The 14,467-nt window shown below is 42.4% G+C and overlaps 1 protein-coding gene across 2 annotated transcripts in view; it reads right to left on the bottom strand.

The window, feature by feature from the left end:
* The window catches only part of GPR137B (G protein-coupled receptor 137B), a 44,102-nt gene extending 37,241 nt beyond the window's left edge, over positions 1-6,861 (bottom strand). The window contains exon 1 of one of the 2 annotated variants that reach the window (XM_048843802.2): positions 6,265-6,861. In XM_048843802.2, the coding sequence (XP_048699759.2) occupies positions 6,265-6,633 (369 nt within the window). In that variant the 5' untranslated portion in view covers positions 6,634-6,861. The remainder of the gene's footprint in view (positions 1-6,264) is intronic. The other variant, XM_048843801.2, reaches the window with a different exon arrangement.
* Between the last annotated feature and the right edge of the window lie 7,606 nt (positions 6,862-14,467).

The raw sequence follows: 14,467 nt of genomic DNA, 5'->3' as shown, positions 1-14,467 counted from the left end.
CCTAGTCAACATCTGAGTCATCCAAGGTCTTTCAGCAGAATGGGGAAAGCCAGGCTAGAACAGTCTGGAAAGCAAGTAGAAAAGAGACCCTTTTAAAAAAATTCTTCAGACATCCCCAAGAAGCCAGGAGAATGGCAAGAAGGAAAACTGCGCTTGTGACCTCCCTTGCTGCTTTTCTCATGCCTAAAAAAGTTGATTTTTTAAAAGATTTTTTTCCTGCTAATTGTTCTTTACATTATAAATATCCTGCCTTGATTCCTTGTTTTTCCCCTTGAAAGACTGAAGATCTAGGATGAGAATCTCTCCCTACTCTGGCCCCTTTACCCCAGTGAAAGAGCTGGGTTCTAAAAGCCCCAGATCCAGCTAGGGAGAATTCTCTATTGCAGAAACTGGGAAAAACAGCAGCAGGTTGTCCTCTGACGAAGTACTCAAGCAAAGCTCAGTGTAGGTGGCATGCCAGTTGTGGGGCTGGGGCAGTGCAACGATTCTGGGTATCTCTGCGCCCATAAGCAGCCAGGGATAACTTAGACAGTCCCATCAAAAGTTGTCTATGTTACACCACAGGTCTCTCTAGCACCACAAGTATCCCAGAATCAGGAGTATGTAAAGGTGGTTATAGCCACCTCTCACCCCCTGGAGTTGAAAGTTGATTCAGCAAATAATCTCATTCCTAGAGCTTGTCTACAGTGGAGAAATTTTCTATCCAGTTTTAACATTGAAAATCAGGTTATTTGAAACAAGCTGATTAGAGCCACAGTGTGAGGTGACCCAACTCATTTTTACTGAACTGGATCCAAGACCACACCTCATTCTGAGGGCTAGAATAGGACTTAAGTGCAAAGGACTTAGGCTTTTGCACAGGCATGAAGTTCACTCTTCATTATCAGTTCTCATTTCAGGGACCTGTGAAGCAGTGTGTCTTTTGCCCATCTTTGCAAAAAGAAAAGGAGTACTTGTGGCACCTTAGAGACTAACCAATTTATTTGAGCATAAGCTTTCGTGAGCTACAGCTCACTTCATCGGATGCACTCTCCACAGTATGTGTCCAATGAAGTGAGCTGTAGCTCACGAAAGCTTATGCTCAAGTAAATTGGTTAGTCTCTAAGGTGCCACAAGTACTCCTTTTCTTTTTGCAAATATAGACTAACACAGCTGTTACTCTGAAACTTGCCCATCTTTGTACTTCCTCCTCTTCCTCCATGTTCCATGCAAGTTTGTCCTCACACCTTGAAAGCACTTGGCAACACCCACTCCTGCCTATACCTCTGCCTGATTGACTCTTACCTTGTTCCACAGTATTTGAAATACAGCAGCCACCACCAATGCTGGTAGCAATAGCATAGATGCTAGTGCAGCCACCACATAGAGTGTATTGTTGTATGTCTTACAACATGTCAAGGAATATTGTCTTATGTTTTACCACCTGTAGTGTTACTCCTGGGAAGCACTGGGTACATTTAAAGTGCTCTCTAAATGAATAAGTGCTGGATAAAACTTTTTAAAAATTGTGAATTGATTTCTACTGCCTCTTTTTATTAATGAGAAGAACCTTCTGTCCCTTACTGGCTAGATTACATTGTTAAATTCTATATAAAATAATTAGATAACAACTTCCCTTGTTTTCCCCTCCGAGATAACATACACATTAATTAGAATTCCATTTAGGTTATGTCACTTAAAGCCTTGCACTGGATTTTCCCTGCCCGCAGTTGCCTAAACGCTGCTTCTTGGTGGGTAATGGCAGCTGTGTGAGGCAGGGAAAACTTCCCAATCAGGATGCCAAGAGGAGAGGGGAAATGAGGAGTTGAATTGGTAGGACTGGATCTATCTAGCCATCCTTCCCTAGGGATGGAACCTCCCTCCACCTCATCACAGAGCCTCCTTCAAGTCATCTGCAATGCTTGGAAAGTGTCTGACCCTGATGGTTTAAACTTATGACCTGTTAACCAGCTTTTTGTATGTGTCCTGGGAATGAGGGAAGGTTTGGGATTTCCAGCATCTCTCTAGGTCTGCTTGACTTCATCCTCTCCACCCAACCTCTCTGCACTTGAACCTGTGTCCCCCCCACCCAAAACTTCTGTGCTGCAAGTATTACATTTAAACTCTGAAACATAACAGAACAAAATGAAACATGCCACCCTATCCCTGAATTCCTCCCAAAGGGGGGAATTTTTTAGCATCTCAGCTGACCCATAGCCTATGCCTCTAAACTCAGACTTTGAAGGATTTCTTAGGTTCTTGTGACTGCCTCCAAAACCGCAAGGCTTTTATTGGTTCAACCTTGTCAGTGACAACAAATGTAGATCAGAGAGAGAGAGAGAGAGAGAGAGAGAAGAAATGGACCCCGACCAGGCAGGCTGCAAATAAGAAATTTCTTGAATTCAATTAAAGTAGGAAATATATTTGTTGCTGAGTTATACAATTGTTGATGGTTTTGAACAGCTAAAATAAACCTGTGGCGTTGAGAGGGGCAGATGTCAGGCAGGCAGAACTGCAGGTTTTGCAGACACCCCTTGGAGGCAGGAATGCATATTACCATATGTTACCTGATACATCAGTTGCTCTAGCTCATTTTGTGTAATTATTTGCAGGCATCCTGCTATTGTTTTACAAAAGTAATATCCCTGCTGTTTGTTTTGTTCTTACATTAACCTGACATGTAGTTTCATAGCTTCCAAGCAGAGGAAGCTTTACTCTTAAGGAGTGGGTTATATTATTTTCTATCTTTAGGACACCAATGAATGGACACAGAAGCAGGATCTTTGTCTTCCTTATGGAAACATGTGCACTTCCTGCAGCAGTTGGGTTTGGAAGAGAAGTGATCGTTGCTATTACGTATGCTTTCTTCTAGCACCCTTTACTACTATGCCATATCTAGGGCATCAAAAGCCCCGCACAGTAAAAGTCTGCGTACTCCCAAGCGGCAGCCAGCACTCAACCCCAAGGACCCCAGTCAGTGGCAGTCAAAACCTTGATTATCTGTAACTGCTTTTCTCACTAGTCCAGCAGGTTTAACAACCTTCCCCACTGCATTACAATTCCTTTGGGGTTTTTTATTGCTGCAGGTGACGCTCAAAACTCAGGAAAACCCCTGCTGCGCTGGTGCCACTCTGTCTCATTTTATCTAAGGCACAGTTGAGGTCTTATTTATAAAGGGTCCTTACTCCTGAAGAAGAGCAGTTTGTAAGCTTGATTCTCTGACCAACAGAAGCTGGTCCAATAAAAGGTATTACCTCACCCTTTCACTCCAAAAGACAGCAGTAGCTGCTAACTCCCCTTCAAGTTCAAAGGTTTTGCAAATGATCTTTAAGCTCTTACCAGTTAATTCAGTTTTGTTGTTCAGTTGGAAGGATTTAGGAATATTCTTTCCCTCCCACCCCCTCATTTAAAAGGAGAACATTTACGAACTTCACATCTTTCTTGCTTCTGCTAGCTACCTTCTTTTCCTCTCACTAAATAACAGTTTTCAGAGTAACAGCCGTGTTAGTCTGTATTCGCAAAAAGAAAAGGAGTACTTGTGACACCTTAGAGACTAAGGTTAGTCTCTAAGGTGCCACAAGTACTCCTTTTCTAAATAACAGTTGACTTTCATGCAGTGAGGCACAGCTGCAGTCTACTTTTGCAAGGGGGGGGGGGGGGAAGTTGCCTCTGAACAGGTTTGTGAAGTTAAAGTGATTATTGAAAACAAATTCTCTTTCCGCACCCCTTTCACACCAGTTCGTGCTTGTCTGCCTTGGAAACATAGGTGTACATAAAAAAGATAATCTCAACAACATGTTTAATTATAAGACAAGCCATTCCCCACATTGGTTGGAAGCAAAGAACTAATAAAAATGAACTAAAAATGTATAAATTTGTTCCATGTATTAGGTTATATTCCCACAATGGCTGTGCTTGTGTTTCTAATTTCAACTCCTTGTTTTAGCTGGGTGGAGCCTTATTACAAGTGGGACTTTCCATGGGATTAACTAGCACGGAAACAAACGGCAAGAAATACAGTAATCATTTGCTTGTCTCTAGCACCTTTCAATCATTACTCGTAAAGTGTTTTGCAAATATAATTTTAAAAGCCTCACAACACCAGGTCAGTATTATACTCCGTTGACAGAGGGGCAAAGTAAGGTCTAGGGAGCTTGTGACTTACTCATGGTGACACAGCACAATTGATGTCAAGACTGGAACCCAGGAGCCTTAACTTTGTCCCCTCCTCTAAGCACTACAGTCTAGTGCAGCAGTTCTCAAACTTCATTGCACCGCGACCTGCTTCTGACAACAAAAATTACTACATGAACCCAGGAGGGAGGACTGAAGACTGAGCCTGCAGCCCCAGGCCGGGGGCGTGCAAAGCTGAAGCCCCAGGGCTTTTGCCCTGGGAGGTGGCCTGTAACATTAGCCCTGGGTAATGAGGCTTGGGTTTCAGACTTGCTGGGGCCCAGGCCCAACACCAGCCTCTCAACCCACTTTGGGGTCTAGACCCACCATTTGAGAACCCCATGTCTAGTGGATCTCAATCTATTTACCATTGTGGGCCCCATATGCAGCTCCCTATGTATTACATGGGCTGCATCTACACAATAGATATACTACTTGTATGGCCCTGAGGATGTCACATGGGCTGCAGCTGTGTGCTGATTGGGCCACAGGTTGAGAACCAATGCACTTGACCATACTCATTACATAGCTTCAAAGTGCTACCAGGCAGCAATGTTATAATCCAAGTAAAATGAAAATGTGAGTATATATATATAAACTCTCTGTCTCTCACTTTCTCTTTTGGATTTTCTTTGAGATGAAAGGAATCAATTACCTATACTACTAATCATCATGCATTCTCCATGCTTTTAATCCATAGCTTCTTGGCTGGGAGCCAAGATATGAAATTCTCTCTCAGAAGACTTCAATGAGAGTTGCATGTGTGTGTGAATTTGGCCCAAGGGTACCATTTAGAGCCAACTATGGTGACCGATGGATTTGTGTGATGCTGGACACTTGTCTCTTGGAAAAGGACCACCACCAAATTTATTACACAACGGCCAGGGAATCACCGTCTTATAATAGCAAGCTTGGGTCACTATCAGCTCTCACACTTAACACATACAGTTTTTATAATTCTTATTTGGTGGCTCTCAGTTTCAGAAGCCAGTCTCTTTTCTTCAGTAAGATTATTTGTAATTTGCAGACCTACACTAGTTGTTGCCTCTGGGGAACCACTTAGAAGGTGTGTGTAAAAAGCAGTCCGGTCCCAGTCTAGGACCTAATGGATAGGTAGTCCACATCACAACCTGCACTCTAATGGATAGGTAGTCTCAGTGGAGTGTTCAAGCAGGGAGATTGATCTGCACGCTCACCCATAAGGTCCAGGTATGCTAGGAAGGTGACCCATTACTCATACAGGTAATCTAAGAGCAGAATTCAGAGGAAGGTTGGCTTTGTGGTTAAGGCACTAGGACTCAGGAAATCTAGGCTCGAATCCCAGCTTTGCTCCAAGTTTCTTGTTTGACCTTGGGCAAGTCAGGCAAACTTTCTTTGTCTCAGTTCTCCATTTGTAAAACAGGGATAACACTTTCTTCACTCAGTTCCATCTTGTCTATTCAGATTATAAGCTCTTTGAGGCAGAGGGTGTCTTTTACTGTGTGTTTGTACAGCACCTAGCACAGTAGAGCCGTTGTCTCAGTTGGGGCCCCCAGATGCTATTGTAATACAAATAAGAATAATAATTTGGACCTGCAACAGGAATCTAGTTAACAATTCTATTACACGGCTACCACTCTGAATTCTATTACTGATACACAAAGAAAAAAAGAGTCCAGCTCAATGACTCATACTGGCATTGCAGAGCCATCAGGAGTAAACAACAAAATCTCATTTTTTGTCAGTAAAACCATGCGATATGATTCTGAATGCACACAGAACAGCTGAGCCAGAAGGTTTTACAGTGTCCCTTTGAGCAGAACTGCACTTTAGACAGCCACCGTAAAATAACCCCAAGGTTTCCAGTACAATTTGTTCAGCCTTAGGTTAAATGTCACCTTTGACTAGGCAACAGATTTATTTACTGCTTCTCCCCCAGGGTGGCTGTTTCATTGTAGTAGTTGTCACTTGCCTTCCAAAACACAAAGTTCCAAATTAAAGACATTAAATGTACTTCTTTCCCTGCCTGGGTACATGAGGAAATCACATCTCTCTTACAAATCTTTAAAAAAGTAAAGCTTTACAATTTTGTAGTACTTAGTCAACCCAGACACAGAAATGTCCATTCCTTACCTGAGTGAAGTAAAGATTCATCAGTGTCAGTGTGAAAAACTGGAGGCAAACTGGGAAGCAATAGAGAAGCCAGAAGATGAAGGGTCTGAGAGAGTTTGCTGTGACAAAATCTTTGAAGTAAAATGAAAAGAGCACAGTCCTAAGTGAGGCCCAAAATAGGCACAGAAACAGAAAGACAGTTTGGTAACTGAACCTCTTGTGCCTATAGTGGAGGACCAGCCAAAGCTGGACATAGATGAACACAAAGAGGAGGGAATAAAAAACAGTATATACAGTGGTCAGGCCCAGCTTCACATATGGAGGGACAGCTGGTGTCAGTGTCGGTGGCAGGGTGTCATTTTTCAGTGGGTCCCACTCAGAGGCCTCCATTTGAGATCAGAAATCGTCAAGAGTTGCTTATTAAGTTTGGCTGCTTCTGCTCCTGCTTACTCCTCCTTTCATCTTCTTACAGCAGCATAGGAACCAAGAAAGTGAGAGAAAGAAAACAAGCTGCACTTCCTCTTTGGCAGCTCACTGACGGCTGGTAGCACATGATCACAATTCAGAATGATTCATTAGGGCTGCCTGTGTCAGCAATTGGCAGGGAACGATTCTGAAGGCTGCAGTGCGCTTTGCTGATGTTTGTGGACAACCCCTGCCCATCCTTCAGAAAACAAAGAAGCTCCTCCCTGAGAAGTTTATAACCAAACCCCTTCCTAAACATGCTAATCTTGATTTAAGATGGGGTCAGTAACACTGATGTGTTATGTAGGAAGAAGTTACTTGATGTTTTTACTAGTGATAGCCAGGTCAGATGCTGTGTTCTAGTTTTTTTAACAAGCAACTTATTTGCCAGTGTTTAACTAAGAAGACTTTTAGGAACCTTTATTGAAAACACTGCAGTAAGCTGTAGTGCCCTGGATCTTTATTACAGAATCCTGCAGTGCTTGGTAGGGAAGATACAATTCACACTCCAAACTGAATGGTCATCTCATCCAATAGCCTCTCTCTCTGTTTGTGGCCAGTATCAGATGTTTCAGTGGAAGGGGCCCAAAAACATATAAGGCCTAGTGGTGCCAACCCTCCAGGATTGTCCTGGAGTCTCCAGGAATTAAAGATTAATCTTTAATTAAAGATTATGTCATGTGATGAAACCCCTGGGAATATGTCCGACCAAAATTGGCAACCCTGCTAAGGCATCAACCTAAATGTATTGTGTCTGCCGCTTAAATGGGACAAAAGAAAAACACTAAATGACAAAATGTGCTGGAGCTGTAGTTCTCAAACTTTTGTACCCCTTTCACATAGCAAACCTCATTAGTGCAACCCCCCTTATAAATTAAAAACACTTTTTAATATATTTAAAACCATGATAAATGCTGGATGCAAAGCAGAGTTTAGGGTGGAGGCTGACAGCTCACGACCCCCCATGTAATAACCTCCTGACCCCTTGAGGGGGTCCCGACCTCCAGTTTGAGAACCCCCATGCTAGAGCATAAGTGTCACTGCACAGGATTTCCCTACTCAAATATTTTCTACCTTGGCCATCTCTGGGACAATAGTTGATTGGAGATGCTTATTGGTAAACATGCAGACATGACTTTGGGATTAGCTTTATAAAATAACACTTTCCATTGTGGGCATTTCTTATGTTGTGAATGTTTGTCATATGTGGATGAGGCTTGGGAAGTGAAACTGAGTGGTTTTGACATCTGCACTGTGAAGAGATAAAGTTCTGAAACACCTCAAAGTTATGTAGAAAGTTATGACAAAACCATCCTGGCTAAGGCAGGAGCAGAATTAATGTTCTTGCTGGGTTTTGTTTTATTTTATAATCTACAATAAATTGATTTGAAAAGAACAGTATAGTTCCCAGGGATTCCCAAATTTCCTGTGAGCAGTGGGAGTGTCTGCTTTCAGCAAAATACTCCTACTTCAGGGCTGTTATCAAAGGCTTTCAGGATCTGAGCAATGGAGGAGATAATGCGTTATGTTATGAAAAAAGCTGACTGGACAAATATCTGCAGATGGAAAGGATGACATGCTAACTTCTGCCTCGCTGAAAGAATATTGATGATGGTGATGATGATGATGATGAACGATAAGCACGTCTGTAGCATGCATAACTTGGGATGGCACTGTAAAGAGATTTTTTTTAAAGATGTTGGCCCTGCCCTGAAACTATTCAAATCAGGGTGTCTAAAGCTATGCTCTTATTAGGCACCTAAACATAAGCGGCCTGATTTTCAAAGGTGCTGAGCAATCCCAGATCCCATGGCTTGAAAGGGATTTGTGGATGCTCAGTGCTTCTGAAAATCAGGCCACTTATATTTAGGTGCCTAAATATGGATTTAGGCGGTTCGCTTTAGGCATCCAGGTTTGAAGACTTTGGAAGATAAAGAAGATAAATAGCCTACTACCGTAAGGTTCTGAGCACTTCCTGAGATGTGCTTAGTGGCCTAAACTCACACCTGTCAGGAGACCCTAAACTACCACATAGGATAAGGCCCTAAATTAGACACACCTAGAATATTAAGATGGACAAAGGAAGGGGGTAGGGAAAGGAGGGATGAGTGTAAGACAAATTAAAATGATGAATCTTATAACTGCAAATGTTAAGTTCTGAGATGTATGTTGCAGTGACACTTACACTCAAAGTGCTGTGAAAAGAGAATTAAAATTGTGGCCCTAGCATCAATAATCCCTGGATTTGACTTTAAATAAGCACCTGGTATGAAATAAATAAGATCTATAAGGGCAGCCACAGAACAAGTAGAACTCTGTAGGCAATCAGATTGGGTTTCTAAAAGCGACTAACGGCATTCCACAAGTATCATTTTCATTACGTGAAGGTGGGAAAGAACAAGGCATTTGGATTAGAGATGAAACAGTACAGTGGAGTCGCATTTTACGTGGGGGTTAGCGCATAAGGTCAAAAATTGTCTAAAGTCAGCGCATAAGGCAAAAATTGCCTATAGTCAAAATTACCCTTGAAAATCCCTTAAATCGCCCATAAAGTACAGTACACTGCACATGGTTTTGTGTATTCAACCCTGTACAGTAATATGTATAAATGTATAATGTATACACTAATGTACTGTACAGTATATAATAAAGAGTACATATGCAAAATATAATTTTACAGTACTGTATTTTTAATTACAGGGAGTAATTACACGGACGGTAATTACAGGGGGTCATCAGGGCTTGATGTCGATCCAGGAGACAGAGGTGACGGAGAGCTTGGGTGACGGAGAGCGAGTCGTAGATGAAGTGGTCGGCTCTGGTTCAGCTTGAGAAGTTGATTGCGTAGGCTCATCTGCTGCTGCTGGTTTTTCCTTGAAAAATATGGTGATCGGCAACTGTTGCTGTTGTCTCTTGAGCTGCTCAAACATTTCTTGATATGGTCTCAAATCGTCCGTAATACTACGTGCGATTTTGAGGCTTCATTCCATAGAGTGATCACATTCAGAAATTAAATCATTCAAGTGTTTCGCTGCTTGGAACACTTCAGCAAATTTATGAAGATTCCAACTTGCTGGCTCTTCCTGTTTGTTGTCATCATCTTCATCTTCTGTAGACGATTTTATCAGTTCCTCTAACTCTTCGTTAGTCAATGTTTCTCTATGGCTCTCAATTAATTCTTCAATTTCTTCCTCAAGGATGTCGATGAAGCCATCACCACCCACTTGCCTGGCCACCTGAACAATGCATTTCACTTCTTTAAGGAAACCCTTAAAATCATTCACACATTCTTTCCATAGGTTTCGCTAACATGCATTGACTGTTTCAGGCTTGATTGCATCCATTGCCTGTTTAATATAAGTGATGCAATCGGCAATGTTGAAGGACTTCCAACACTCCATTGCATTAAGATTGGGATCAGCACTACATATCCGTGAGAACATAAGCCTTGTGTATGTGGCCTTGAAACAGCGAATCATGCCTTGGTTGAGAGGTTGGAGGATGGAGGTGGTATTGGGGGGGAGAAAGACAACTTCAATGTTGTTATGTGCAAACCGGAGTGTTGCAGGGTGGCCAGGAGCATTGTCTACGATCAGCAACACTTTAAAGTTAAGTCCTTTCTCTTCAAGGTACTGCCTGACCTCCGGAAATAAACACTTGTGGAACCAATCCAGAAATAATGCTGCCATCACCCAAGCCTTTTTATTTGAGATTTTTGTTCTTGCCTTTTAGGGCACGGGGATTTGCAGCCCTGTAGAGCAAGCCCGGCTTTATTAAATGCCCAGCCGCATTGCCACAAAACAACACAGTCACATGGTCTTTAGCTGCTTTGAAGCCAGGGGCTTGTCTTTCTGATTTCGAAGTGTAAGTGCAGTTGGGCATTTTTTTCCAGAAGAGCCCAGTCTCGTCAGCACTAAAAACTTGTTTCGGAAGATAGCTCTTTTCTTCTATGATTTTCTTTAATTGTTCGGGGTAAGCTTTTGCTGCCTCTTCATTGGCAGATGCAGCTTCACCAGTAGTCTGCACGTTTTTGAGGTTGAAGCGGTTCCTAAAACTGTTAAGCCAACCTTGGCTGGCTTTGAATTCCTTCTCATCAGAAGGCTGTCCTGCTTCGGTGGGGGGTTTGAACAGTGCATAGAGGCGAAGAGCCTTTTCTCGCAACATGTTGCCATCGATAGGCATGCGTTTACGGTTCATGTCTTCCAGCCATAAGTTTAATGCCTTTTCAGTCTTCACTAAAATCTTATCACGCACATGGCTCATCAGCTTAGCAGTTATTGGAGCACTTGATGCCATGGCTTGACGAATTTCTCTCTCTCGAATCTTGATGGCACAGATGCTAGATTCGTTGCGGCCATATTTATGCGTCACATTGGAGACCGACTTACCATCTCTCAATAAGTCCAGCACAGCCAGTTTTTCCTTCAGCGTTGGAACAGATCGCTGTTTCGTCGGTTGAGCACCAGATGAAGTACTTGGCTTGCGTTTAGGGGCCATGTTGTACAAAAAATACGTATCTTTAAACACTAGAATCATACTCAGCGTGGTGAGATGCTCACACTATGAGAGGCACGCGGGAACTGAGACTGACTGAGGGAACAGCAGATTCACATCTCCCATCTCATGCTCACTCTGGGGCATATGCTCACTGAGTGGAATGGTGGGCGGAATCACCCACACTATTTACAGGTATCTTGTTATTTTTATTTTTATTTTTTTGCCGAACGCATATAATTGAATTCGCGTAAGTTAAATGCACGTATGATGCAACTCACCTGTATATACAGCAACTGAAATAGATATACTCAAAAATAGTTCAATACAAACTACAACTCAGTGCATTTAAGCCGCACTCAGCTAGATGGAGTCCTCAACGCACACAGTAAAAGATTGGAGCAGGGTAATTTACACTGTCTGATTTAAGTTTCTGAATTACATCCAAGCAAAATGCAGATGAATTTTGAGTGATGTCACAGTCATAAATGGGGCTTCCTTCTTGAGCAACCTCACTGGAAATCTCCTCTGCATTATCCAGTGACTCTAGCATGCAAGTTGCTGCTGGAGGTTCTGTAGGTCAGGCAGGGTCAATGCTGTCTGGAGCAGTTGATATGATCAGAGTCTCTGGCACCTGTGTGACACAGTAGCAGTAGAGAGGCCTAGTCATACTGGAACTGGTAACATGTGGATTCTCTCTCCAGTTCCTCTCAGACAACTCTGTATCCCAGTCCAGAAACTTCTCCCCTAGATTGATGCCAGATTTATCCCCTCACCTTCATTCATATTATCTCTTCCCCACTAGGGGGCCTGTGGTGAAGAGAGGGACATGACACACTCCCCAAGGGTATGTCTACAAAGCAACTAGACACCCGTGGGTGGCCCATGCTAGCTGACTTGGGCTTGCGGGTCTCTGGTTGCAGGGCTATTTCATTGCTGTGTAAACTTCTAGTCTTGGGCTGGAGCCCAAGCTCTGGGACCTTCCTATCTTGCAGGGTCCTAGAGCCTGTGCTCTAGACCGAGCCCAGAAATCTACACAGCAATGAAACAGCCCTAGCCCCACATGCCCGAGTCGGTTGGCATGGGGCAGCCGCGGTTGTCTAGATGCTGTGTAGATATACCCAAAAGTCTCCACTACCCTGATATATATAAATAAAGCTGAGTAAAAAATTTTCAGCAAATAGTTTATTTGCTGGAAAATGCAGTTTTGATTGAACTAAAACCAAGCTTCTTACCCAAATATAAGAAAATAGAATGAGAAGCTAGTTGCATCACGTCTTGTGCAGTTATATACGTCCTTGGAAACTGAAGTGCTTATTCCACTTCTGCTTTTATTCTGCACAAATTTGCAAATTTCATGAATAGTTTTGAACTGAAATATCAAAATGTTTTGGAAATGTTGAAATTAAATGTTTTGTTTTGATCTGGTTTGACATTATTTTCAATTCACTGAAAATTTTGAAAAATTTCATTTTTAGTTTGTCCCAAAATGACACCTTTTTCGATATTTTAGAATTGCCAGTGAACAGAAACAATCTATCATTCACCCAGGTCGACTTATAAATGCCACGTAGAGGCCAGGATGCAAGGACAATGGTATACAGTGGCTTACAAACTCTTCCATTGTCCTCAGCAAAGATATTCCGAGAACTGTTGCTCGTGGCTAACATTAACTAAAGGTGACACATGATGCTTTGTCACATTTTATCAGTGACCTATAACAAATGTTCACATCTTATGCTGTCAAACTTTAACTCACTAAATGAGTGTAAAAGCGTCTCTGGAATACCAATATTTCAACACTAATATTTTCCAACTCTTGTACTTGAGCTGCCCTCGAACCAGAGCTTACTGTGAAAATGTAGAAGCCAAAACCCATTGCCATACAGCAATAATTACGGTTTCATTTAGTGCCCCTGGGGCATCATCAGGGAATTTCTTATTAGGCCTAACCTCCTGTTCCTATGCAGAATTTGTAAAGCATGGGTGGTTCTGCTATGGGTTGTCCTTCATCAGGCTCTGAATCTCTGGGGACATTCTAAAATTCTGGAGATTCAGGTGCACTACTGTCCTCTCTCCAAGGGTCAGAGTCCAAAGGAAGAAAAGGTAGGGTAGCCTTAGGGGTCAAACTGCTGTCTGGCTCAGCTGACACGCAGTTCTGGGCCTCTAAAATTCCAACAGCAGGTAATACAGACTCAGGAGCATCTGGATCCTGCAAGCTGAAATGCTGCTTTCCTGGATAGACACTCATCTTTAGAGTCAGTGGAAACTAGAGTTTGCTGGCTGAAATGTCAATGAATCAATTTGTGCGGATGGTACACTCTGCAGTTGATGACTGTCCTCCCCCCAAATATAGTTTAAAATGTCTTTTTTTTAAATCGGCTTTGCAGGACCTGGCCAGCGGGCAAAAAGTTATTTTGATTTAAAGTTTTGATAGGTCCTGAACCATCTTCACATTTGACTTTATACACTGGCAGTTCAGACAATTTTTCTCCAGATACATAACTGTGTTGTCCATCCAGCTAAGTTCTTGTGTGTATTTGGATTACCCATGTTTCTTATGAATACCTGGGCCTCTCAGAGTAACTCCTGAGCTCTAACCCAAGAATTATATCAGGTCTTATTAGCTTATCCCCTTTTAGAGGCTGCTTCTGTAGCAATTCTATAGGACTCTTGTAATTTCTGTTTTAATTTGAGAGTATAATGAAAGAAATTGTCTGAGGATGCTCCATCAGCTGAGACCCCAAACCACAGGTTGGCTGGCAGACAAGCTTCTTACCCAAATATAAGAAAATAGAATGAGAAGCTGGTTGCATCAAGTCTTGTGCAGTTATATACATCCTTGGAAACTAAAGTGCTTATTCCACTTCTGCTTTTATTCTGCACAAATCCTCTGTGTGAAGACTGTGATCACTAAAATCAACATCCTGACCCCTGTCATTTCTATTCAACAAACTGTGGGCCCGAAATCTGCTGGTGACAGAGAAGATCAGTATACTGAAGGGGCTGATGGACGGTGGAAGTATTAAGAGTGTTTTGGGACTGCTCATGCTAAGACCTTACACCATGGAGTTGGGAGTTAATAGTCTCATTCTGTAAAGCTCTGGGCTGGGGTAACAACACCAGGGATACTGCTTTCAGTTACAGTGCCTCAATCCTAGGGAGATATTTAAAAACTGGAGGGAATTCAGGGAAGAACAACAAAACGATCAGGAGGCTAAAGGGATGGGTATAGGAGTAGAGATTGAAAGATCAAAATAAGTGA

This window comes from Caretta caretta, chromosome 3 (assembly GCF_965140235.1).
Source record: "Caretta caretta isolate rCarCar2 chromosome 3, rCarCar1.hap1, whole genome shotgun sequence".
NCBI classification, from domain to species: domain Eukaryota; kingdom Metazoa; phylum Chordata; order Testudines; family Cheloniidae; genus Caretta; species Caretta caretta.
The sequence above is the reverse complement of the archived record's forward strand: the minus strand, read 5'-3'. Positions and strand labels throughout refer to the sequence as shown.